Source organism: Anopheles merus, chromosome 2L (genome assembly GCF_017562075.2).
Source record: "Anopheles merus strain MAF chromosome 2L, AmerM5.1, whole genome shotgun sequence".
Taxonomy (NCBI): domain Eukaryota; kingdom Metazoa; phylum Arthropoda; class Insecta; order Diptera; family Culicidae; genus Anopheles; species Anopheles merus.
Genome location: NC_054083.1, coordinates 41,975,076 through 41,999,333, shown reverse-complemented (window position 1 = coordinate 41,999,333; position 24,258 = coordinate 41,975,076). Strand labels below are relative to the sequence as shown.

Here is a 24,258-nt window from a genome sequence, read left to right as displayed (position 1 = left end):
GGTTGTGCCATCGTATCCTAGCGTAACTTAATAAGGAGCGGGATTTTATTGAAGTGGATTTGTGTATATGGAATGGAAAATATGTGTACAAGGCGGATACAACCACAAATAAGGTGAAAAAAAAAACTTGGAACTCTGTTAAGCAGCTGTTGCACTGAATGACGTTTGCCTGTGATGTGGTAAGGGAAGCTGCAACAAACTCCACAAGCTAAACTGTCTACCTGGAAGAAGGATATTCTGTTGTTTTTTTGAAGTGCGTAGACTTCATTACAGGTGATGTTAGAAGGTTGTTTTTTTTTGCTGCAATTTTGTGCCTTACGTATCCTTTCCTGTACTTGAGTAGGGCAATGAGATGCTACAATGTGATGCCAAGGAGAGAAAAGGCTATAAATGTGCAAGTTATGATGTCCTTTTTGAAGAACAATCATTCTACGTAAATTTAGATAATGAAATTGATGATCTTGTGCTGCTTTTGACAGATTACTCTCCCTTTATTGTATGGCTGATTCTGTTTGGGATGCGATAATATTCTTCAAACAAAATGCGTTACTGACGACGAAATCTGGTCTTTAATTGCAAAAACAAAACATTTTAATAGAACTTTGAATGTAGTCGCAGTTACAGTTCTATCTTAGCTAGAGAGAAGATTAAATTAGTGGACATTGACCAAAGGCAATCATTCGGTGTCAGAACCAGGATTATGTGTCAGAACAAGAAGTAATCAAAAATCAACACAAATAGCTGTCTCAAAAGTATCCAAAGGATGTTATTAACACAGAATGCAATTGACGGCAGCACATCCACATCCAGGGAAAATTAAAACCTTGTTCCTGTGAAAACAAGTCATGACAAACAATTGCTTACACGGAACTGTTATGGTCCATGGATACCACTCTCACCTTCCAAACAGGCTTCGCAAACAAACAGGAAAAAACCCACAATTACGCTATTTGCAGTAAAAGTGATGCAAGTGTCATTTACAGTTATGATCATTAGCCAATGTAACCGAGGGAAAATGAAACTGGTGGTTTATGCTGTTGGAAACTCCAGTAATATAATAAGTGCATACTGAAATGTTTACAAAGTCAGCGAAATGTGCATCAAAAGTAATAATGAACACGCACGAATATCGATTTACAAATCGAATCGTGATCACATGCCCCACATCACACACGCACACACTCGGTTCGCTGGGTGATTATTTGTGCCGAAAGTTATAATTAGGTTTTGGCAAAGTAATTCTGAAACTTTTACAGCACGCACCCCACGCACGGCCTGATGATGCGCCGTTGACTAAAATGACACTGGTTTCGATTTTTATTGCCCTTTAAAAACCTCCCCACGTTAATGAAACATTTGCAAATTGCATCCGCGTTCAACTCGGTTGCTCGGTTGGGCCCAATCACCATCATCATCATCATCCTCATCAGCCCATACGGCAAATTTGCCAATATTATCGGCAATAGGAAACATCCGCAAAGTTAATTTTTCGTTTCAGCAATCATTACCACCGTATGGAGTGGTGACAAACGATCGGTCGTCGGGTCACGTTATGCGTGGAAGGTACGCGTGGAAAGGTTAACTGATAGTTCCGCACACCGCACAGCACCGTAAACTGATTATGGTGGGAGAGGGGGGCCTTTTTTAACGCGGGAACCATTACCCGATTACTCCGCAAATAAGCACTGCGGCCGGAGGAAAAAAAACCCCGTCCAGTAGTGCCGCGAATTGGCCAACCAGTCTAACGATCTTTCGATGATATTTCCGCCATTTGACTGCAATGCGGTCGAGGGAAAACAAGGGCGATGATAGAACCCGTTCGTGAGGAGTGGGAATGGAATGGTAATTTAGCAGTAAAAATCGGGAAGCTCAACTCCCAACGACTGGTTACACTTTGTGTTCGGAGTTGGTCGGCAGACTCCCCTAGGGAGAAAAAGGTGGTAACAAAAAAACCGGTGGTAAATAAATGAGATAAACTGAACTGAAATGGAAGAAGGCAAAAAAACCCCACTGAAAGCGATGTGCCTTGCCTCAAACGGGTAGGAGAGTTGGTAGAAGAAATCGCTGTAGCAATTTTTCCCATTTCCGGTTTCCTCGCGGCCTCTCGGAAGCTCGAACGCAACCCAAATGTGCTCGCTTGACGCTCGGGTACGACCGGAATCGTTTACGAATATATTTGAAGAAGTAATTGTAGGGATGTGTGTGTTGTATGTTGTGCGTATGCGCGCACACCGGAGAGCCAGCAGCATTTGGAAGGCTGGCTCCGCTTACCAACCAACCAACCAACCGCTGGCAGACGACACACCGTGGGCAATAAAAATCGGTACCATTATTTGTTCAATTTATTTACATTCAATTTAAATTTAACGATCGTTCCCCTGTTTGTGCTTCCCTTTCACACTGGCACCGGGGATTGCGGTGAAGGAAACGGGGTTCGTGTACAGGTGTGTGCTCGAAGGGTTTTCCTTCGTTTCTCACCGCAGCTTAACCTTATCAACACGGACAGCCGGAGAGCGTATCGAATCCGAAACGGGTGGCTTCCGGAGGCTTCGGAGCATTTGGGGCAAGTTCCAGGACGAAGGATCCAAATGGATTGACTGGGTAAAAACGAGGAGATGGATTTCGCTTCTTCTTTTTTTTGTTGCTGCTCCTCAACTACCTTCCTATTAGTGAACTGCATTTTATTTCCCCTGCCCTGTGAGTCCACGGGTAAGCGGATAAAGCACACCGCCGATACGCAGATTTATCGTCTCACCCTGCGCACACGGACAAACACCATCCCCGGACTGGCAGAAGCCAGAAAAGAACCAATTCTATCGAATCGCTTCGATAACAACAAATAAACACAGTGCGCCGTATACAGCAAAGTTTCGCAGTTTGCACTTTTGTTTACCGAAGGGTTAGGGTACATCAATCCGCCCGTGCAAACATCTTCGCGCGCGTTGAGCTTTCCTGTTCCGTCTGTGCCCGCGGGGTCATTAACATTATTTGCTCTTTCGTTGTGGTAGAAAATTATTAAATTAATTTCACTCAAGCTCTCATGCCGGGGAGGGGTGGAAGAATAGCTTGATAATTTGATTGCACGGCTATTTCCTTCCCTCCCGTTTGCTCGATTTTGTCCCGATTGCTTCGTGCGATTGTTTGTCCACCATTTCCACCAGCAGCACCGGAGAGCAAAAGCGAAACCGCAAAGACCGCGCGCTCTCGCTGATAGTGGACACAATTTTCTCCCCTTGTGGCAAAAGATGGCTTTTTTCTGATCGTTTTTTGGCGCACAAAACCGATTGAAATTGTCAATTACATGGAGGAATCGGCTGCCGGTGCGCCGAAGAAGACCCACACCCGGATGTAAATAGCGTAGCTGGTGTTGTTTTTTGTTTTGTGGTTTATTCTGAATTGTCTTAATTATCTCCCACTGGCCATGCCGATAAGCGTACACTTGAAATGCTTACAGCAGGTACCGCTTGGCTTTGTATTCGTTTCGTCACCCCACCAAAATGGCTTTCCAAAACGAGACAGGAAAAACGGACGAGACCGACCGAGGTGGCTGGACGGTTGACAGATTTTGGAGCACGGTTGCAATTAGCAATGGATGCCGGCCGCGCGAAAGATTAATGAATTCGCGTTAATTTGCTAACGACTAGCGTGGGCTTGGTGAAAAGACGACACATAATAATGCCAGTCGCCAAAATTTTAAAAAGGAATATTTTGTAATGCGAAGCAGTCCTAAATATTTCTCAGAATAATATTATTCTTTGCCGACGGCCGCAGGCGGCAGTATGCGACAACGCTTCACTGCAGGATTATCTTTGAGGTGTATTAAATCCACCTGACAAGTATTAGACGAAAATGAGTATCAATCTGTAATACAATTTAATAGCTGTTGCTTAGAAAGTTGGAAAATTGTGGCAGCAGTAAGATAAATAAAACAATTAACCATTCCAATTGCAATTCTATTTCTAATTCCAGTTGCTTTCCTATTGCATCAAGCTGCGTTTTGTTTTACTTTTCTTTGCAATAATAATTTGCAACACTCGGAATGTCGATCAAACACAGAGGCACATACATCATACCACAGATGCAATTTCCTAACCCCACAACCTGGGTCTGGTGCTGCAGGTGCCACTGCGAGAAGAAGAAAACAGACTCAAAAACCGTCACAGCTCAATGGTGTCGGCAACGACTTGGTAGAGCTGATCACTTAAAAAACTGCTTACTGCACTCTTCCTCCCCCCTCCCCCTGTTTGTCTCCATGTGGCAGATTCTTCTCAAGCACGTACGATTGCACGGATATGGCGTTCATTCAGGTTTTTGTGGCCGTTGCACGTTTATGGGGCCACTGTTTGCCACATCGAAATTTCTTGCGCCTTGATGGGTTTGAACTTGACGACTGCGAACGGTCGTGATTCGTGATGACACGTATCGGTCTTTCTTCTATTTGCTTCGCTCATCGTCGATGGTGTGTGTGTGTGTGTGTGTGTGTGTGTGTGTGTTTTTATAATACGCTTTTTTGGTGGGTAAATATTTTTGCCCGCTTGCTAGCAGTTGCAGCAATTTGCTTTCCTTCTCCTCACCGTCTCTTCGCTGAGGGGAATTATTTTCGCTTTCTATTGGTTTTTTGTTGGCTGAAGACAGTCATCATTTTGTGGGGTTTTTTTTTAGCTCTTGCTGAAGAGCTATTTATTCATCAAACGTTATCGTTGGAAGCAGCTTCTCTCCCCGCGGTGCAGTGCACCGTAACCATGCGCTTATTGCTTGCTCCACACCTAACCATCGCATGGTCCCAAAAAAAGGCACACAAAAAAACCACCTGCGACACAATCGTGTGAGTTTGGGTGAGGGGAGTGTAGTTTCGTTTTCGTTTGGCGTTTTCTTTAAAGAGGTCCACCCACAAACCAAATAGGCTCACGACGTGTGGTACGGTTTTGAAACGACGGCTGACACTCGTGCGGGCCATTTCGGGGGTAAAGCGCTCAAACACACTAACCCACACACACACACACACACCCTCCCCTGGTAGGTAAGTGAATTAATTATGCGCTCTGATTATCCGCCAGCCCCTGGAAAAGTTTTACTTTTAGCTTCCCCGAGCGATCGCGCACGAAACCGCGGCAACGGCACGAAACAGAACCATTTCCGGCGGGCGTACATTATCGTCATCGTCTTCGTCGCGGCGGTTGCGGAGCGGGTGCTGAAAGTTTTTGGCGATTTTTGTTTTACTTCTCCCGCTCGCTTCGTCTGTTTGTTTGTTACACCCGCCAGCTTAAAGTTAATTCCCCACGGCCCCCAGGCCCACTGCTCCGGTGCAGTTCCGATTACGATCGGACCACGGTCGCTACGGTACGGTTTTGGTGGGCGCAAGTTTTACTTCACCGTGCTCGTGGTGATTAAAATTATTGAGCGATATTTACTTTGCATACTTTCGTTGCACGGGGAGCTGCTTCCGGGCCTTATCCTCAAAGTGTGGTGTGTTTGTGTATGTGGCTGTGGTGTATATAGGCTGTGCGATGAATTCAAATCCACCTCTAATTTGTCCATCATCTTTCATGACATCGCGCGGTCCCTCTTTCTCTCTCTCTCTTATTTGTTCCTTTCTGCCTTTCCATTTGCTTTATATTCCGCTTTATCGATTTTCCATTCCGTACGAGCGGCACGTTTCCCTCCCGAGTTCGTGGTTTTTTTATTTTTACGAGGGCCACACCGCGTGATACACATTGTATTCAAAATGAGTGCTTAAATAACGGCGCGCAAACGATTCGACGAGGCAAAACGGGCGCCCTGAGACGGTGAAACTGCAAGCTGCTGCCTCTTCTTCTGCGCTTCCTCTTTTCTGTGCGCTTCAAGTCTACATCGTAATCACTTTTCATGGCATAAAATTAATCAAAAATCATACTTAAATCGAATCGAAAGGAACAGTGCGCTGTCCCGGAGAGAGCACGGAAACAGGAGAGTGTCGGTGGTCAGTGAGTAGGCGGTCAGCTTACTCGTTACTGAATGAAATCCCGGCCGGTCGGCGCGTAGTTAGGAATATTAATTGCTCATGCCGCGTTCTCGGGAGGGTCGTTTTTCTCTTTAGCGCCGTCGCCAAACCCACAGTCCACCGCCACTCGTAATGGGTTTTATTGATCACGATTCCAATTGATTTAACTATATCAAAACGGAACTGCCTGCGGGAAGGCACACCAGGGGAGAGGGGGGAAACCTTTGAAGATGTTAATTAATTTTGATGATTTTATTATCGAAATCGAAGGGAAGTAGAAACAACAGAAAAAAAGCGGCACACATAACACAGAAAATCAAAGCCGAAGCGATTCCGGGGCAGATAATCGGTGCGAAAATCGATCGCGTGCTATTGGAATACTTTGTGTACTACTGGCGGTGGAAAGAACCGCGAAAGCAGGGATAACGATTACGATAGCATTATCTTGTTTATGCTGCAGTAATGCTCAATTTACGATGCGATATAGAGGGTAAACAAGCATAATAAAGCGTGGAGCGTGGCTTAGACTTAAAATACAGCATTGTTTTGTAATGGCAATCTTTTTGGGGTGGGTAAAGTTTACAGTTTCAACGTCGAAGTAACATGATCTATTTGCTTTTAATTGTGTGCATAATATTTTATGATAAACATGTTGTTGGAGTCAAGCTTTCCAGCTCAAGCTGGTAATTTAAGTCCTTTCTAAACAAAAGTATCTCAAATGTTGGTTCATGAGAGCTGCTAATGAAAGATTTTCCTATGAAGATGTTGATTACATGAACATTTATTCAATCCCCTGTTGAACGCCGTTGGGAATCGAATTTAGTGAATTTTTCGCATTTCGCAACACATATTAAACATCATTTTTAAATTAAAAAAAGTCTAAAGGCAACGGCCCTAAGTGGTAAGCGCGTTTGAAAAATGTTTAATATAATGTACAATCTTTCCCCGAGCGTATGTCGAATATCACATTATTAGCCAAGTTCACATCGTAATTGATAAGTAGTTGTTTTTCAGTGAGTATTTTTCAGTATTCTTACAATACCATTCTTGTAGAACATTTGGATAAACTTTTAGCGACTTCAATTTTTTTGCAAAAATGTAATTTGTTTTGTATTTGACAATTGCTGGAAAGAATTATACCGCCCTACGAAACTGTTCAAAATGAAAGCTTCGCGTAACTCGAGTGTCTCGTAACTTGGGGAAAGACTGTATACCTAACAGCTAGCCAATAGTCCAATCATCAAACAAAGTGTAAGTAATCGATCATCGATTTGTTAATGACACGCAAACATCGCATCATCGCAAAGCAAACATGAGGGTAATTTAACCCATCTCGCTGAAAGAAAGTAGCATAACTGTATCTGCCTACAACACTGTATTCATTTCAACCACTGCTCACTGCTTACATTCGCTTTGACGAATTCGCCTGCAATCCTCTCAAGCCCGCCCATAATGTCCCCAAAAGGGCTGGCATTGCTCGGGACGCAAAGGGGTCTCATATTTTGTGATCTCCAGCCGTTTAAAAGCGATACGATTTGATTAATGAACCACATTGGGGCTCGCGACCACACGGACCATTTCCGGCTCTGCGTGCGGGTCACCAAATTAGTGGACCGGCTGGCTACCGAGAAATGTACAACCTGATGAGTGGTAACGACCATTAATGAACGACCCGATGAGGGAAGTTTTTTTTGTTGTGTGTAGACGAATACATATATTCCCCCTGATACCGGGCTAATGTTACAGCGCCGACAGTCCCAGTGGGTGGTTTAATTGGCGCTGCTACTCGTAGGGAATGCATGCACACAATCGGTAGCCGAATGCTTGCCGCCGTTGATTTAATCGGTGCTGCGATCGGAATCGATCACGCGCTATCACGCTGCTGATTGCTGCTGGGCAGACTGTTTTGATTGAAACCGATCGTCAATCAATCGTCGGTCATGTCAGTGTTTTGGGAATTGATCGTCCACCAGTTGATGGCTACAAGGCAGGCCTCTAACAAGTGATGCCGTTTTGGGGTTTACGTCAGCACGCCGGACGGTATGTCGAGTAAAGCGAGTCGCTGTTTTGGGGGTGAAATTTAACGAGCTGCCAGTGCGCATTAGAAATGATCTCCGGCGCATCGGGTTTGGATGTTCGCCTGTGCGAAGCGCTGGGTTTGTGTGATTAGAAAGGACACTTGAGACTCGCCGCCGGGAATGGATGGTGAATTTTAAGGGAGCTTTTACTGCTCCCACTGCACTGCAACGCAGCTGGTGAAGCGTAGCTAATGCCACTGAAAGCTTATTTCATCGCAGCCACCAGGGGGTTTCTCACAACACAATGCCGGGAAGGTGAATGAAAATGTGGACACACCACGGAGAGGAAGTTTTACAGATGAATCTGTGTTTTTTCCCCTCGAACTTGTTGTGTCATTCCGCCTAGTTGATGGTATCGTGTTTGGTACAAATAAACGAGAGAGAGAGAGAGAGAGAGATCAAAAAACATATACAAATAAAGGGAAGTTTAGAAAGGTGCCCTGCACCGATGTCCTCATCCTTTCACTAGCCGAGGAAGAGGCAACACAATTGGTACACGTACATGTACAGCTCCGTCCTTGTCAAGTGCGCATTAAAGATTGTGTGCAAAAAGATTAGCAAACCAAAAAAGACCCAGAAAAAACCGTGCATTGGACATCATTTTCATGGGGGATTGGAATAGAAGAAGGGAAAAAAATTAACATCCAAAACAGCCGCGCTGTCGTCCCCATTAATTGTCTCATTTGCGAGTACGAGAGCTGGTCGCTAAACGTAACAACAAGCGGCATCATTATCGACGCGTACTGGCGTAATCCCTTTAAAAAGCCGGCCGACAGTGAATCAATTCCACAGCACAGACGCAGCCGTACGAAAAACGTAACCGAGCGACCGTTACGCCGTTACTGTCACTTTCTGTATCGAAATTGAAAGTGCGACTCTGGTGCGGTGATGGCCTCGTGTGGTCCAAGTGTGACCGCAGCCTGGGCTGCACCGTTCAGTGTCATTAGCGTCGAAATGTGCCCGATTACCAAGGGTTTGGAGAAGAGGTAGCAAACAAAACAAAAAAAAAAAAAAAAACGCGAGATGCAACCATTTCTGATGGACAATGGGCTATCGTTTTTGCCTCTTGGGTGCTTTTCTTTACTGATGGTACAAAATGAGATGGTTATTAGATTTTGAAAGCGCTCTGAAGAGGATTTAGAGAGATAGAGAGACAGAGAGAGCAGAGGAGTGTGCAGATAAAGGAAATACTTAATATCCCCTTTTATTCATCGCTGGCTGTGCAAAAGGAAAGGGGCTTTGCTGTGTTCTTAAATTAGTTGAATTAATGAAGGCACTTATGTAGTAACATATTTCTAATATTTTTTTTTCCCTGTATCAAACAGGCATTATTCAAATGTGACTTCTCTCTGCCAACTGAAAACAATCGAAAAGGCTGAAAGTAAACAGTCCGACCGTAATCGTTCCATGCTGTGCGCGCGCGATCTACTTCTGACAAGTTGCCTTCAACGCATAAGCCTAGCCCTGGCGGGGCGCCATTTAATCCGCGTGATTAATGAAATCAAGATACGTGGAGATATTTCAATAGTACAAGCCTTTCTGTTTACCCTTCAGATAATTGTTTGCCACGTTTTGGGGTATGGCTGCTTAGGCAGCATAGCTTCCACCCATGCATTCAATCATATCGCCCGGCAACGATCTTGTGCAGATGCAAATCGAAAGGTGGGAAACAGAAACACAAACGAGCAGAAGACAAAAAAAAAACAGCTCCCCGATCGAACTTCGTTCGCTCTTCCGCCGCAAAGAATTAAAAGGTAACTTTCTATGCCACGCTCTGTCGTCGGCTGCACAAGTAGGAAGTAAGCTTGGAGTTGAACTTTTTTGTCCATTGGCTTGATAGAGCGTTAGAAGGGGAAGGGGTATTTGATTATCTCTGTAGGATTGGCCGGAAACCCGTAACCGGGAGTGGTTACCAGTTGCGACGCCCGGCTAGGCAGGCGCGAGCTTGAGCAAGATAAAGTACAAGGTTAATCAACCGAAAAATAAGTCCGTGCTGTCGGGCATTTGGTCCGGGAGTGATAAATATGACGGTGGAATTACGCTCCGGCTGCGCATTCATTCATCATTTCGGAGGAGTTCGGATAAATACCTGAGGATGGATTTTTGAAGAGAAATTGAAGCACAAGAGAGCCGTACAATGCTAATCAGCTGTGTTGTGGGTGACTGTGGTAGTCATGCTTCTTCATACAACGCTCAAGGAGGAATCAATTTATTTCAAAGTTTCAAGAGTTGTCTGTATATATAGCCAACCAGCTGTTGGGTCGAATGCCGTGCATGCATAAATCGATGGCTTTTGGCGGAGTGTTCCGTGTGAAGTACACTCAGCACGAGAACGCACAGCGTAACGCGCCACTCCACAACTAGCCGACTTAAGAAGTCGAAGCGTCTGTAAGCTGCTGTAGGAGACAGCTGTGCAGCAGTGTGTACGCAGTGTGGTGTCAAACATCTAGGTCAGCGATCCAGCGATCGCCAACCCGAACGAAACTGGAAACCGATTCGTAGCCGATCGACAACGCCCCGCGCTAGTTCCAATTGCTCCAGGGAGTCGACGCCAAAACCTTGGGAAGGAGAGCGTCGACACCGCCGGGTGGTATGGATTTTTAAGCTCAGCGCTGGCAAATTGTAACCGGAGCACGCTCTGTACATCCATCACCCGTGGAGGGGAGGTACCGTACGACACAGAGTAACCGCAGCCAGTCCCGTTCTGTTCCGTTACAGTGAAGAATTGCACATCCCTTTCCGCTGCCAATGCCCAATACCGGCAGGGAAGGAGGAGAGCAAACAGTCCGAAAGGCCAGAAGAAGCAAAAAAAACAACCCCCAAACAGAGAAAGCTATTGCACAGCAATCGGAAACCAACCGCGAGGAGGCACCGTGACAATGGGCATGTTAATTTTATACCTATTTTTCTACAGCCGATTGGGGGACAGCATAAAACAATGCAAACATTATGCTAATGCGCCAACAGATTAGATGCGGTCGGGATGGTGCAGTCGGGAAGAACGCCGAGCGCTTGGCTTCGTTGCGGACGAGTTCCTGCGATGGCTTTGGGCGGCGGGGGCGATTGTTACGGTTAGGTTAGGTGTGTACACTTTCTAGCTAGCAAAACGCAACGCGGGAGAAAGGAAACGAAACCCCCCGGGACGGACCAAGAAAGTAACCAAATAGCCGAACAAACAGGCACGCAGCACGGGCACGATCGATGTCGCCCCGGGATCGTGCTAGCGACGAGATCGAGATCGCCGCTTGCCTTCAAATGTTTACCCGGGAACGACACGAAGCGGTTTTTCAATTACTTAGCCCCCTCAACCTGCTTGTGGGTTGGGTTACAAAAAACCGGGTGTATGTCGCATCATGCCGAGAGTAAAAGGTGTGTTGCCCGGAGTGCATTTCTTTCGACCGTGCCCATAGCGGCGATAGCCCGTAGCGGAACCCTGTCTGGGTTCCAATTTCCCAGACACTGGGTTTCGTTCTGCTGCGCTGGACAATGCAGCCCGCTACAACGCTGACGGCTTTTTTGTATGTGTGTGCAATCGAGCATAACCGAGTGTCGTTAATGCGTTTCGTTGTCAGATGTTGGGCACAAAAAAATAAACGGACCCCCGGTTTGTGCCCAGTGTCCGCGCTCCAGTGGGTGGACGGACGGAGCGCAATAATGATCGTGTGATGATCGTAGCTACAATGCAATGACACGTTACAGTTGTTAAATGGCGAGTGAGCAGAGTGGAATGGACGCAACAACAACAGCAGAACAACCAGAAAAGTATCATAATGCCGCTGATAACTGGGTGGCGAGTAATGGTGAGAAGCAATGCCGCACAAGGGGCGTTGATGTGAAAAGCCAAGGGTTTGGCAATTGCACGGGCAGGCCGGGGCAGTTGAAATTGCACTTCAGGTGTGTGTGCTTTATTCCGTTTAACGAGCTGTTAAAACGTAGATACAGTCATCGTTTTATGTTGCGGCTGAGGGTTAGGTCAACGGTGGCCTTCTGTGTGTCATAATGGGCTTTTTTTTATTAAAAGCAACACACTAGCTACTTAAGGCTGTAAGGAACTGAGAACCAGTAAATCACAAGAGCATAATGATCCCAGCATTCCCCTTGCGGGGACCGTATCAAACCACGTAATGGGCAATAATAATGTTCTAGTTTGAGTGTTGGAAATTAAACAGCCAATTGTTACCTCTCACGCCTCAATACGCTAATGGATGATCCGTTAGAAAAGAAACCATCCGCCTCATCATCTTCAGCATCATCATCAGCCATTGTTTTGTGCGGGGCGGGAGACAAATCAGTCCCGAAACGGGCGTCTCCCTTTATCTCATTCTCGTTCTCGTCTTGTTTTTACGGGGTTTGTTCGCCCTTCTCTCTTTCCAATAGGGCAGCAAGCCACGTCGCCCGAGCCACGTCAAACTACCTTCAAAAGCTACAAACTCATTCCATCTGATGCCCGATTTCCTTGAAGATTCTAGCGATTCAGCAAGTACACTTTTACGAGCACAGCCCAGGCAGCAGCTCTGCTCTGATTTACCACCACCGAAAATAATCAAACTTCTGCCGGCTCTCCGCCGCACGGGAAAGTAGCGTTTCTACCGATCTGTTCTCGGCCGCATGTCGAACGGTTTCTTTTGCGGTTCATTTCTTCCCCGTTTCTCCACCCGGAGCAAACTTTATGATGCAACACAGCCGCATCCGCTTGGCCACAGTAGAACACAGTTTCTGTTCACCTTTTCAGCCGGTTTGCTTCTGGGTTTTGGTCGGTGAAAATAAATCCAGAACGTTGCGTTTTTCGCGCAATCCATTGCACTTAGTTTCGGTTTCGGATTTGTTGCGAAAACCGCGGGAAAATGGCTCACAGACAGACAGCGAGCAGCATAAATTATAAATCCCGGTTTCGAGGGCGGGGTGGGGAATTCAATTTTCATTTCGCTGCTTTCCATTTTTTGCTTTTGGCTGGGAAAGAGAGTGAGTGAGTTGAAGCGTGTTGTTGCGGACAGACTCTGCCTCCCGCCGGGCGACGCGATACACTTCCAGATCCGGTCCAGCTCTTTTTCGCGTAAAATTTTGTCGCCATCTTTTCCCAACCGTGAAGATGAAGTTGTTGCAAATCTGGACGGTTTCTTTTTTAGTTGTGTCCTCCCACTCCCGGTAACTCATTATTATTGCGTCGGGACGATAAATCAGCCAGTGGAGAGTCCCCAAGAAATGTCACGAATGCCTTGATTAGCAACCGCAAGCATCTCGTAGCTCGGTAAAACAAAAAAAGACAGCGGAAAAAGCACATCCCAACAGTGGATGAACTATCATTAAATCTAGCTCAGAACCAACCAACCCTTGCGACAAACTTCTCCGACAAAGTCGCAGCAGCATGGAGCAGTTGCAGTTCCTCGGAAGGAAAACTTCTTTCTCTTTCGCCTGCAGCACAAAAAAAAAAATAGCACAAAACTGCCAGCAAGCACTTCTTGGCTTAATAATTATTCATCGTTTATCTCCGCTTCGGCGGAGTTTCGACGTGCAAAACCGGCACGAACCGACCCGTCCTCACTGTGCCATTTTTACTACTACTAATGAGCGCGCTCGCTCGCACTATCCCGCACTAACCCGACCGCGGGATTCAAATCACGTGACCGTATCGGAGACGTTTAATTGAAAAATGGAAATGAAAACCGATCGAGCTAACTTTATTCCCGGGAATCAATTTGGCAAACTCCTCGGCGAACAGTCGTGTTGGAATTTTCTTCGCAAAGCTAGGCACGCAAAAATGGCGCCGGCGGGCGGTTTCCAGAAAGGCTGCCGGTACTGTTGAAGTGTCATAATAGTTTGCTGGTAGCTACAGAGACAGGAGAGCAAAAAAGAACAGAGCTCGTATGTAACAGTCAAGGTCACGCCAATGGTAAAAGGGTGATTCGTGTCGCCCCTGTGATGGGAAGTTAAACCCGCTCCCGCCGCGGGGCCATTGCCGCGGGGGATGATGGTTTAGTGTCTCGCGAACGGGTTGCGACGTTCATCTTTTCCTTTTTTTGGTGTGTCGGTTCGCTTTTGTTGTCTTCTTTCGCGCGTGAAGATGGGTACGATGGGAGTGAAGATTTGGCTGATGATCGAGACACAACAGCGCGACAAAGCCCAACGACGGGCGTGCGAGTGATCTAACGCCCGTCCCGGTAGAGAATTATTAGCCTGAAGGTTAAAGAGCTACATTTTGGGCATAATCGCACAATAAATGAAGAGATTGGAGCATATTTTAAAGCTGCTCTCAGTTTTGAAATGTAGAGCTATGCTGCTTCGGGGGGTTTGTTTTTGGTTTGGGCGTCAACATTTGGAAGGTTTCATTGTTTGAATTCCCATGAAAGAAGACGTTTTTTTGAGACATTTAAGAAATTCAAGATGTGAGAATTGAGTTTCGTTTCATGTTTTCATTATTTTCTGTTAATTCAAGAACTCCCTCCAAGGTAGTGAGAACTAGAAGCAGCAAAACCATATTCTTTACGAAACTTTATTAATCTTCCGCTTCAAAGTGTTAAGACATTCCAAAAAAGCTTACAGCAAAGACGTTCGTCCGCCAAAGCACCGCCTGCAAAGTGCTTCCCAAGGTCGCACCCCAGAATGCCAGAATGGCAATCGGTCGCTCCAATGCACCCCTCCCCACTTTCAACACCGAGGCTAAAGGTTATCATCATTATCCCCAGCCCGAGCCCGATAGTGGGTTGGCGAAAAGTGGCCAAGCGCGAACTTTCCAAAACTTCAATGGAGCGAAGTTCTAAATGAGTTCCCCCCCCCAGCACGCCTAATGGGCGCACATTAATTTGCATCTAATTTTTGTGTGGAAGCAGACGACTAATCGATGGCCCGCGCAGCCTGAGCAGCAGCCATTGGCAACTGCCTCCGTCAACGCACACGAACGCGACGAGCCCCCTCTCATCGATCGAATGTGATCGCGAATACGCGCGGGCAGCTAAGGCCCCCTCGCGAGCTCGTGCGGTCACCGTGGGAGGAACGGTCGTTTTTGGATGGGCCATAAATTTTACGCCCGATTTTAAGCAGCAGCAGCAGCAGCAGTGTTTTAAGACGGTGCGAGGGAAGAATGGAACAGGAAATTGTTAGCAATCGCGTTGAAAACGGCATTCGGCCGGCATGGCGCCGCCGTTGGGCTGAGAAGATGAACGGGACTGGGTAGAACATGGCACATTTGGGATGGTGTGTGTGTGTGCTTGACGGCTGTACAAGCGAGGCAGCGCTAAAGGTCAAGATAGGGAAGCGCTGCGATCATCGTATCCGCTGCCAGTGGCGACAGTTTGCTAATTTAGCGATGCTGATGGGATAGTTTGACATTTGAAGATGAAGTGCCTGGCGAAAGGAAGACCGTTCTCTCCAGACTGGTGTGTGTGTGTGTGTGTGTGTGTGTGTGTGTGTGTGTGTGTGTGTGTGTGTGTGTGTGTGTGTGTGTGTGTGAAATGAGTGTTGGAACCTTTCGATTTTGGGATAAGATTGTACCAAGTGGTACAAACAAAGCTAACCCGTCGTTTATCGCAGCCGATCACAAAAGAAGCGAAGAAAACGATGTTTGCGAAATTCGCAACAGACACCCGACTCCAAATTGTACGCCAACACCAACAGAGATGGTCGCGCACTACAAACTCTTCCAACAGATATAGCGCTGGAGCCGGATCTTTCTGGAAGACGTTCCGAGATGCGCGTCTCCAGCAAAGGCGTTGGCAGCAAAAGCAAACAGGACAAAAGTGGCAAACGCTTATCTGACACCTCACCCTCACCCATCTTCCTGTGTGACGGATCAAACACACCGAATGAAATGGGATCTCCCCAGAGCACCGCGTTGCCTTGACTTTTACTTTTACCCCGCCGAGATAGCGCTTTGGGAGTTGCGCTCGGGTGAATCTAAGGCACACAGATCGTGACATATTCCAGACCTTGCTGGAAGGTTCACAAAACCTTGGTGCCTCGCCTGGCTATCGAGTCCAACCCTTCGGGGAGAGTTACTATCACCACCGGAAAACTGTCAGTGAGTCATTGCCAATGCACTGGACGCCCTGCATTGGAAGAATGCACACTGACCTGTTTGTCTCTGAGGTTTGGACTTTGTTTTTTTTTTTTGTCGTACCAACTCTCGTTCAATGACCATCCGCGGTATCTCCCGCGTGTAATCACAGGCAACGAACGGCAACCAACCAATCCCAGTTCAAGTGTCGAATTTGAAAGTGCCCGCCAACCGATACCCGGCGTGCTTGTCGAGAGTAGTGCGTTCGCTGTGGCATCTCATCCGGTTTAGGTTTCCGGTTTCCATGCGCCGCGGAGAATGTCTAACGCGCCTAGGCTCGCTTGGGAGACGTAGGCATCGGTGCCCCAACTGTACTCTTGCAGTGCAACGCACTCCCGCATCGTGTCCGATCGTCGTCCGCGGACCTTAACAGATCCCAAAAAGGGGAAAATTGCTGCCTGTCTGCCCCGTGGTTTAAGCGGGCCGGACAGCGGGAGCGGGTTAAAAATGGTGCACTTTCTCAGCTCCAAAACCCTTTTGCGCGCGCGGCGCCTGCTAGAGGGGACGGGCTCGAAAAGAGAAAGGTTGATCGAGGGGAAGAAGGGGAGAGGAATTGGGTAGTTCGGAATGGAATGGTTAGTTCACTGGAAGTGACTTCTCGAGCGGCCTCTCCTTGGGTGAGATTATTGTGTGCAAGGTACTTGACAGGTCACCGCAGAGCAAGTCCTCGGTCCCCGGTCCCTCTAATAATGTCGTGCGGCGATTTTTATTTCATTTTATTCAACCTAACGCTGGAACGCAGGCCCGTGTTTTTTGTATTGTTTTTCTTCTTCTTCTTCTTCTTCTTCTTCTTCTCTATTCCGCTTCGTTCCAGTTGAGCACATTTCGAGAATCAATCACGCTTCAATGTGTCAGGCACAGAGTGGCGGTGTTTGGCAATATATATATATATATATATATATATATATATATATATATATATATATATATATATATATATATATATATATATATATATATATATATATATATATATATATATATGTACAGCGAAAGCATTGCCATTTTAAATCGTTCATTTTTCCGGCCCATGGTCGTGTGGCTCGATTTATTTTCCCGGTGGGAAAGTAAGGAAAGGGGAGGGGGTGCAGAGAGTTTAGGGTGGTTTGGAAGGACCACCAGTGTGTGTGTGTTGGGTTTTGAGTGATCGAGCGTGAATCGGTGCACGATTTGTTGCGATGCATTATGTTGCCCGACTCGTGGGAGGCCATTTATTTTGTTCGAAATTGTTTGTATTTTTTTCAAGCCTTTCAAATGAGTGTAGAGGATAGCGAATAACGCACTCACACAATAAAAGCAACCAATTTGGCGAACAACCGATGGAGGAAAATCCGGACCTCCAACGCTGGGTGTGATTTTTGTTTTTATTTCGTCCTGTTGATCGACCGGTTGAGTGACTGATGGGTTTGTTATTTACAATTTTGGTGCTATATCTCATCCGGCATCGGGTGGGCAAGCCTAAAAAAACTGAAAAAGCTATGCAATGTCCGGGCACAGCAAACGCAGTTCCAGTTCTAATGAAATGTCCATTCAGGGAGGGAAAAACACGATTCTGAGCTGTTGGTGGAATAGTATTTGCAGATTGGGTTATGCCGGGCGATATTTAATCCGTCAAACAGCGAACGAATGTGAATGAAATTTTAAAAGTCGAACAAATGAAAGCAGCTTTTTAACGATTACAACACAATTGTGTTTGTGTAAAGGTTTCGAAAAGCACTAAAGCCACATCAAAAAGCATTAAGCTTGAGTAGATTTTCATTTAAAAATTAGATCGAGATGTGATTTGATAATCTCCTGCTGCTCTTCGGCCGAAATGTCTATGAAGAGCTGTAATTTTATAGAACAGAGTACAAATGATTGACATTTAATCGTTTTGATAGCATATGTTTCAAATGATAAACAAAATTTTCTAAAAAAAAAACTGTATTTAAGCACACCATTTAATTCAAATCATCTGTTAACGACTTTCCACGCTTCAAAACTGACTCGCTCCAAGCTCACTTTTCACGCCCGTTTCATTGCTTGATCAGGTTTGTTTTTTTTTGTTATCGATCTACAACCCACCGCTCGGTACATTCACTGCAGCAGCAGCAGCTCGCCTTGATGCATTGGGCACTTTTACTTTCCTATCTTTGGCAAAAAGGTGGAGATAAATCGTCTCATCGTTGGAGTTGAAACGAAACGTGCTAACAGCGCGTACGCATTTCTTCCCTGCCAGGGCACCCTCCAAATGGTAGTCGTTTCGTTTTGCTTATCATTTAACGGTCTGCATCAGAAAGTAGGTGTGTGTGTGTGATGCAAACAACGGCATAAAAATACATACAATTTCAAATGCTCTCGATGAAAAGCGGGAAGCTGGTGCTGGGGACGCCGTGCTAAGCAACGCAGACGTAGCAAGCAACAGAGAGAAACTATTATCCCCATAAATGGAACTGTAACAGATTGGTGTGCTTTTTGCGATCCAACTACAAGATGAACCCATAAAATTAAACACCCCCCTGTTTCGAGATGAACCCATCCTTCCGTTCAAATGATACTTTCGGTGCAGCTTTTTTTTTTTGCTGCCCCGAATTTCAAATGTTTCGTTGCTGGTTCGTTTGCTTTACGTAACCACCCTTCTGCTGACCCTCAGTGCAGGGAGTTTGGCGTACCAAACGGTTTCCCTCCAATCGGCGTGGTAGCGTGTGTAGTAGTTGTGTCCAGTGGCAAGGTCTTGTGTCCATTGGAGATGAGATATGCGTTGAGTAATGGGTGGATGGGCCGCACCGGTACCCGGCGAAGAAAGTGAATCTGTTTTTTTCGCTTCCATTTCGGGGGCTTTTTCCGTTTCGGCACACACGCCCGGGTTTGGTGTTCGCGTGCGCGAAAGCAAAAGGAAATGGACGCCGTGCGCCAAATCGCACTTTCTTTCGATTCCCTTTGCTGATGTGATGTGTGTGTGTGTGGATCGGGGCTTGATCTTGTGTGCATTATAAAACCGCATCAGCATCTCCCCCACGCAGCGGTTCCGGTGGTGCGGTTCTACGCACGTTCGTGTCGGTATGTTGTGGATTGCGCGTCGGTGGCGCAAAAGCACCATCCGCTGTGTGCACGCGGAGCGGGGCAGTTGTTTCTTCCATTCCGATCCGGCGCGGCCGTCTATCGACCTTTTGCTGCTCTAGAGAGCGCAAGCATTGCAGACCGCGAAGACGAAGAAGGAGAAAAATAAGTAAAAAAAAACAACGCACGCACCCGAGTTCAGCGCACGCTTGGAAACGTCATGGCAACATAATCAACATGCTCGTCCATGCTCCCCCCGGTCGACCAAAAAGGGATCGGAAATGTTCGAATGCGTGTCGGTCTGGCTGCAAAACTGCTGTTGATGGTGATGGTGGTGGTGGTGGATAAAATACATTTCGATGTGCGAAAGCGTAGCAGCGCACAACCGTTGCACTCGCTCGGCGCCGATAAGGGCTATTACACTTTTAGGTGCTTTACTCGGTCCGATCGCCAAGACCGAGATCTAGTTGCGATCGCATTTGGGACCGAGGTAAGAATCGCAAGCTTGCTCAAGCTGATCGAGCCAGAACCGAGCAACAGACTCCATGTTAAGAGCGCGGGCCCGCGTTAAAGCGTACCAGCAGTTCTTGCTTCTCCGCCGTTGTACCACCTTGTAAGGCACAGCCGTGGTTGGGCACCGATTGGGCGTTTGAACTGAAACTAGGTTTGGTAGTTCTATGGGCCACACCAGCCCCGAACGACCATGATCGATGCCTGCAGACTACAATTTGTGGGGCACGCGCGTCTATCGGCCAGCTCCCGTTCGGGCGCGCGCGCGCGACCGTTCAGATTCGAAAGGAAAGAGAAAGGCGAAACGCCACCAGCTCGGCCTGCTCGGCGTACTTGCATCGCGCTGCAGCTGCCCCGCTGGTGCAGCCAAGACACCACGGCACGAGTCGGCGTTCGGGTCAAGTGATTGTTCCGCACGTTGCACGGGCTACTCTAACAACCGACACCACGGTTCGGGTTGGAGTTTTTGATGAATAGCTCTGAACTTTGAATTTGCAGCGTTCGGGAAGCTGACGGGAAGCTGACGGGAATCGCCCTTTTCCTCGGCCAGATTTCCCGGCACCGGCGCATCGGCCCGCTGTAAGTACGCGGTGGAAGCGTCGTCACGCTAACGGTAACGTGCATTGTAACATAAATATTATTTTCTGTTCTTTCACCCACCCATCGGTGCCGAGCGGACGCTCACGGAACCGTGTAAATGCATGTCTTTGGTTGCTGTTGATGCGCTTTTTTTTGTTGATTTGGTGTGCCGCTACAAACTTCGACACCATCGCTGTTTGCGCTGGTATTAGCGAAGGGTGTAATTTGCTGCACGCCCAGCGGCGTATGGCGCTCCATCCAGGCAAGACGCGGTACAATGTTCTACAATGAAGCAGGAGCGCTAATCAGGCTGAACGAGGGAGGTTCACGGGGGAAGTTACGGAAGATTCTTTCACCTGTGTTGCAGAGGAAGGCTTAATTTGTTGCGTGCTTGTTGAAAGGTTTTGTTTGGGAGATGGATGAAGACATTAGCGTGTGTGTGTGTGTCGAGGAGGGGATGATACTTATCTTGCCTGACTCGCCTGAACGCCTGATTTAAGAGAGAAAAAGGTGTTAATGTAAACCTTGTTGTTGCTTCACTTGTTTCTTTATTATTAGATTTATAAATCAAATTATTGTGATTGTTTTAGAGATTTTCTCCAGTATGTACCAGCTGATAAACAGGTTTTATTTAATGATTCAAATTTAGATCACGCCTTGCAAGATTCTGAAAGAAGTGATTTCTATATCACAAGCGCGCTAAAAGTATCACTTCACGTTGGGTAAAATCCAGAAATCCAGAGTGTGCTAAAAGTACTTCAGCCATGAAAAAACCCGTCTGAAATACAGGCTCTTTGAAATAGAGCTTTAAAAAACTAAAAGTTTCCATCGCTTTGAGAACATTTGTTGTAAAAACTCTTCCAGAGTTTGCGAGTGTGCAACCACGCTTTCAGCTGTAACTGAAAAAGGTTTATTGCCAGTATCTCGCAGCCATGATGATGTGATAAACGTCCAATGCGAAAAGATTGAGAACATTTGGACAAACAGAGAATTCCACGGAATATTATACCACGATACTGTTTCACTCCCGTTGAAACATGATGATCCAACGCGAACAGCTTCAGAACATTTGGACAAATAGAGAATTCCATGGAATGTTAAACCACGAATGTTTTACTCCCGTTAGTTCTAGGTCTAAATCTTCCCGATCATCACGAGCCAAAAATATCGGTTTCAGTGAATCTGTACAAACAAAGCATTCCACGGAATATTAAACCACGTTTCTGTTTTAGTCATTAGTCGGTTAACAGTAAACCTTTTCTGTCCTTTAGCATTCCAGTCAGTTTGAGACAGTTTTACGCCCCTAGTATCGTCTCAGGTAAGAATCTTTTCTCTGTGATTTCAAATCAATATCTCTGTCGCTGACACTTTTCTTCCGAAACACCTTCACATGCAACCAATCGATATCGATATGAAAGGCTGCCAATCATGCTAACGGTATTCGATCGCACTGTCCCGAAGGCTGTTCCACTTTTTTTTTATTAAATTCCCAACCCAGATGTAATCACCTACCTTTTGGGGACAGTCATCCTGCGAGAGCGAAGCATATAATCCATGCCGCAAATGTGTCGTTGGAATGTTGGAAGCGGTGCGGTTACTAAAATCTCTCCCCCGAAACCTAAAATCTTCTCCAGTTGATCAATCACTTAGCACCTTTCGATTCCGCTACACCACCGCGACGGAAATATAACGTACCGCACAGCTAGCTGACAATTTCACGGAAGCTTGTGAATTTGGCGCGTTTTAAGTGAATCACACACCCACAAGCACAACGACACACTGGCACACACGCCCAAGATGGGGGGGGGGACACTACTTTCGGGGGGGCAAAAATGCAATGCGATTGTACCACTTTTAAACCTTTCACCGTTGTCACAGAATTTCGCCAGCGAAGATGATATCCGGTTCCATTACGGTTCCGCCCTGGGGTGTCCAGGAAGATGAGACGTGGTTTAAAATCACTCAGCTCGGCTGCCTTTCTACTTGAATCACACACACACACACACAGAGCACTTTCCTTGTGCGTTGACCAGCCGAGCTGCTGTATTTCCGCTGGGAAGAGAAGTCTGTGGGATTACTGTAACTGTTATTCTTTCGGTGCTGGAGACGGAGCAAGAGTGCTTGATCGTTGTGAGGAACGAAATGGATTGGCCACTGTGCTCAACACTTTTGGTTTGATAGTCCCTTTTGGATGGGTTGCGTTGCTACTGCTGCTGGTTGCGAGCTCCAAGTACGGAGGAGCGTCTGCCAAATCCAGCTGAAACAATTCAATTTGCACTGCCTCACTCGATTTCCGCGCGCAGCAGAGAAACAGTGCAAAAATTGTATCGCACCACGCACCGCTTTTCCGTTTGGAGCAGAGGGTGTAAGGTATTGATTCGATTTACACAAGATTTTATTTTCGAACGAAAAGAAACGTAAATAATGCCGGCGTTTTCTTGCTCCACACACACACACACACACGAAACAAGCGAGCGATTTAACACTGCAACCACAGTTTTGCGCAAGGAGGAATGTCGAGCCTGCTACACTCACCAGGTCGTACACGCATCAAAAGCACGCGCGCCCCGATTGCGAACTGTTCCGATTAGCGTTCGCGGTTTAACTGAAGAGCTGTTTACGGTAATTTTTCTGTTTATTTCTTTCGTCTGATGGTCTGGGCTTCGACCAAAACCGACGCCGGCTGTGGTGTGCACACGGCTGGCAGGCAGGCGATGGAGACCTACATTTGGTGCCCGCCGACAGCATTGCCGTCTCTTTCCATTCGCTGTTTATGTGTGTGTGTGTGTGTGGTGGAAGGGGGAGAGGGTAGAAAGGTAAGCGGTGGGTGCCGCCTGTTGCTTGGTTGTTTTGGGAGCTTTCCTGCTGTGCAAACTCCCACTACTCTTATTTCGGAGGGAGGACTGCAGCAGCATGCAATCTATACAGAGAGAGAGAGCGACGAGTGTGCCGAGTTGGAGAGCTTTTTCTTTCACAGAAAAGTACTTCATCCCCTCATCCCCCTTTAGGCGCAATACACACATACACACCTTCAGCGCAGGCGACCCCCTGGATGGTTTGCATTTAACGTCAGTGGATGCAGACCCGCTTCTAACAGCTGTTTCGGAACATCGCCCGGTCAGTGCCAGTGCCGACTGCTTGGGGGGGGGGGGGAACAGGTTTTTTATGCTTTAAGAAGTGACTGCTCTATGTGTGTGTGAGTGCATGTTTTCTGCCGTGAAGGAGGGAAGAGGATAGACACATTTTCGATGGGGAGCAGCGAGGTTCGTCGCTTGCTCATATGCTGCACGATCGTGCGGCGATCGTGTCTGCTCGGCCGCATGTTCGGCGCTTTTGCTGCGCTGTGGGTGTGTGGGTTAGCGGTGGTTTTGTTTTGATCGCGCGTTTACCCGCGCCACGTGGAGTTGATCGTGTGTATGTGTGTGTATCTAGCCGGGTCAGAAGGCGCGTCTACACGGTGCAGTCGAAAAGTAATTGTATAAAATTATACAAAATCCATTTCCAAGTCTCTTTCGGAGCTTAAAAAATAATGTTTATCAAAGCAACGTTTTCTTTGTTTCGGTCATTCATTGGCCACTGTTTATTATTTTCACTTGCCGTGCCTGTCTCCCCACTTGTAGTTCCTATGCTTCCCTGGCGTTTGTTCCTTATCTCTTTTAATTTTCATTTTCATCATCTTTTAGCTAGATGCACTACCTGCATACCTCGCCCGCTAAGCTGCTTAGCCGTCACATCATCACACTGCTCCCGTTTATAAATCTGTCCCCGTTTTGTGTGCGGTCGTTTTTTCCCTTCCTTCTGTTCTTGTTGGTTTGGTTTGCTGTAAACCCGCCCCAATTGCCAAGTTGCTATATTTACACCTAAACAAATTCCACCGGTTGGAGTTTTGTTATGCTCTGTCTGCTTTTTTATCATTTTGTTTATATTCATTTGCTCGGTTTTGTAAGGTTTTCATCTATTACTTTCTTTGCTTTCGCTTCATTTTATCCTTTTCTTATCATTGTTGTATGTTTTTTTCATTT

The 24,258-nt window shown here is 46.7% G+C and overlaps 1 protein-coding gene across 1 annotated transcript in view; it reads right to left on the bottom strand.

The window, feature by feature from the left end:
* Positions 1 to 22,918, bottom strand: part of LOC121594298 (heparan sulfate 2-O-sulfotransferase pipe) — a 120,944-nt gene extending 98,026 nt beyond the window's left edge. The window contains exon 1 of the mRNA XM_041917403.1: positions 21,749 to 22,918. Coding sequence (XP_041773337.1) covers positions 21,749 to 21,792 — 44 coding nt within the window. The 5' untranslated portion in view covers positions 21,793 to 22,918. The remainder of the gene's footprint in view (positions 1 to 21,748) is intronic.
* Positions 22,919 to 24,258: the final 1,340 nt, after the last annotated feature.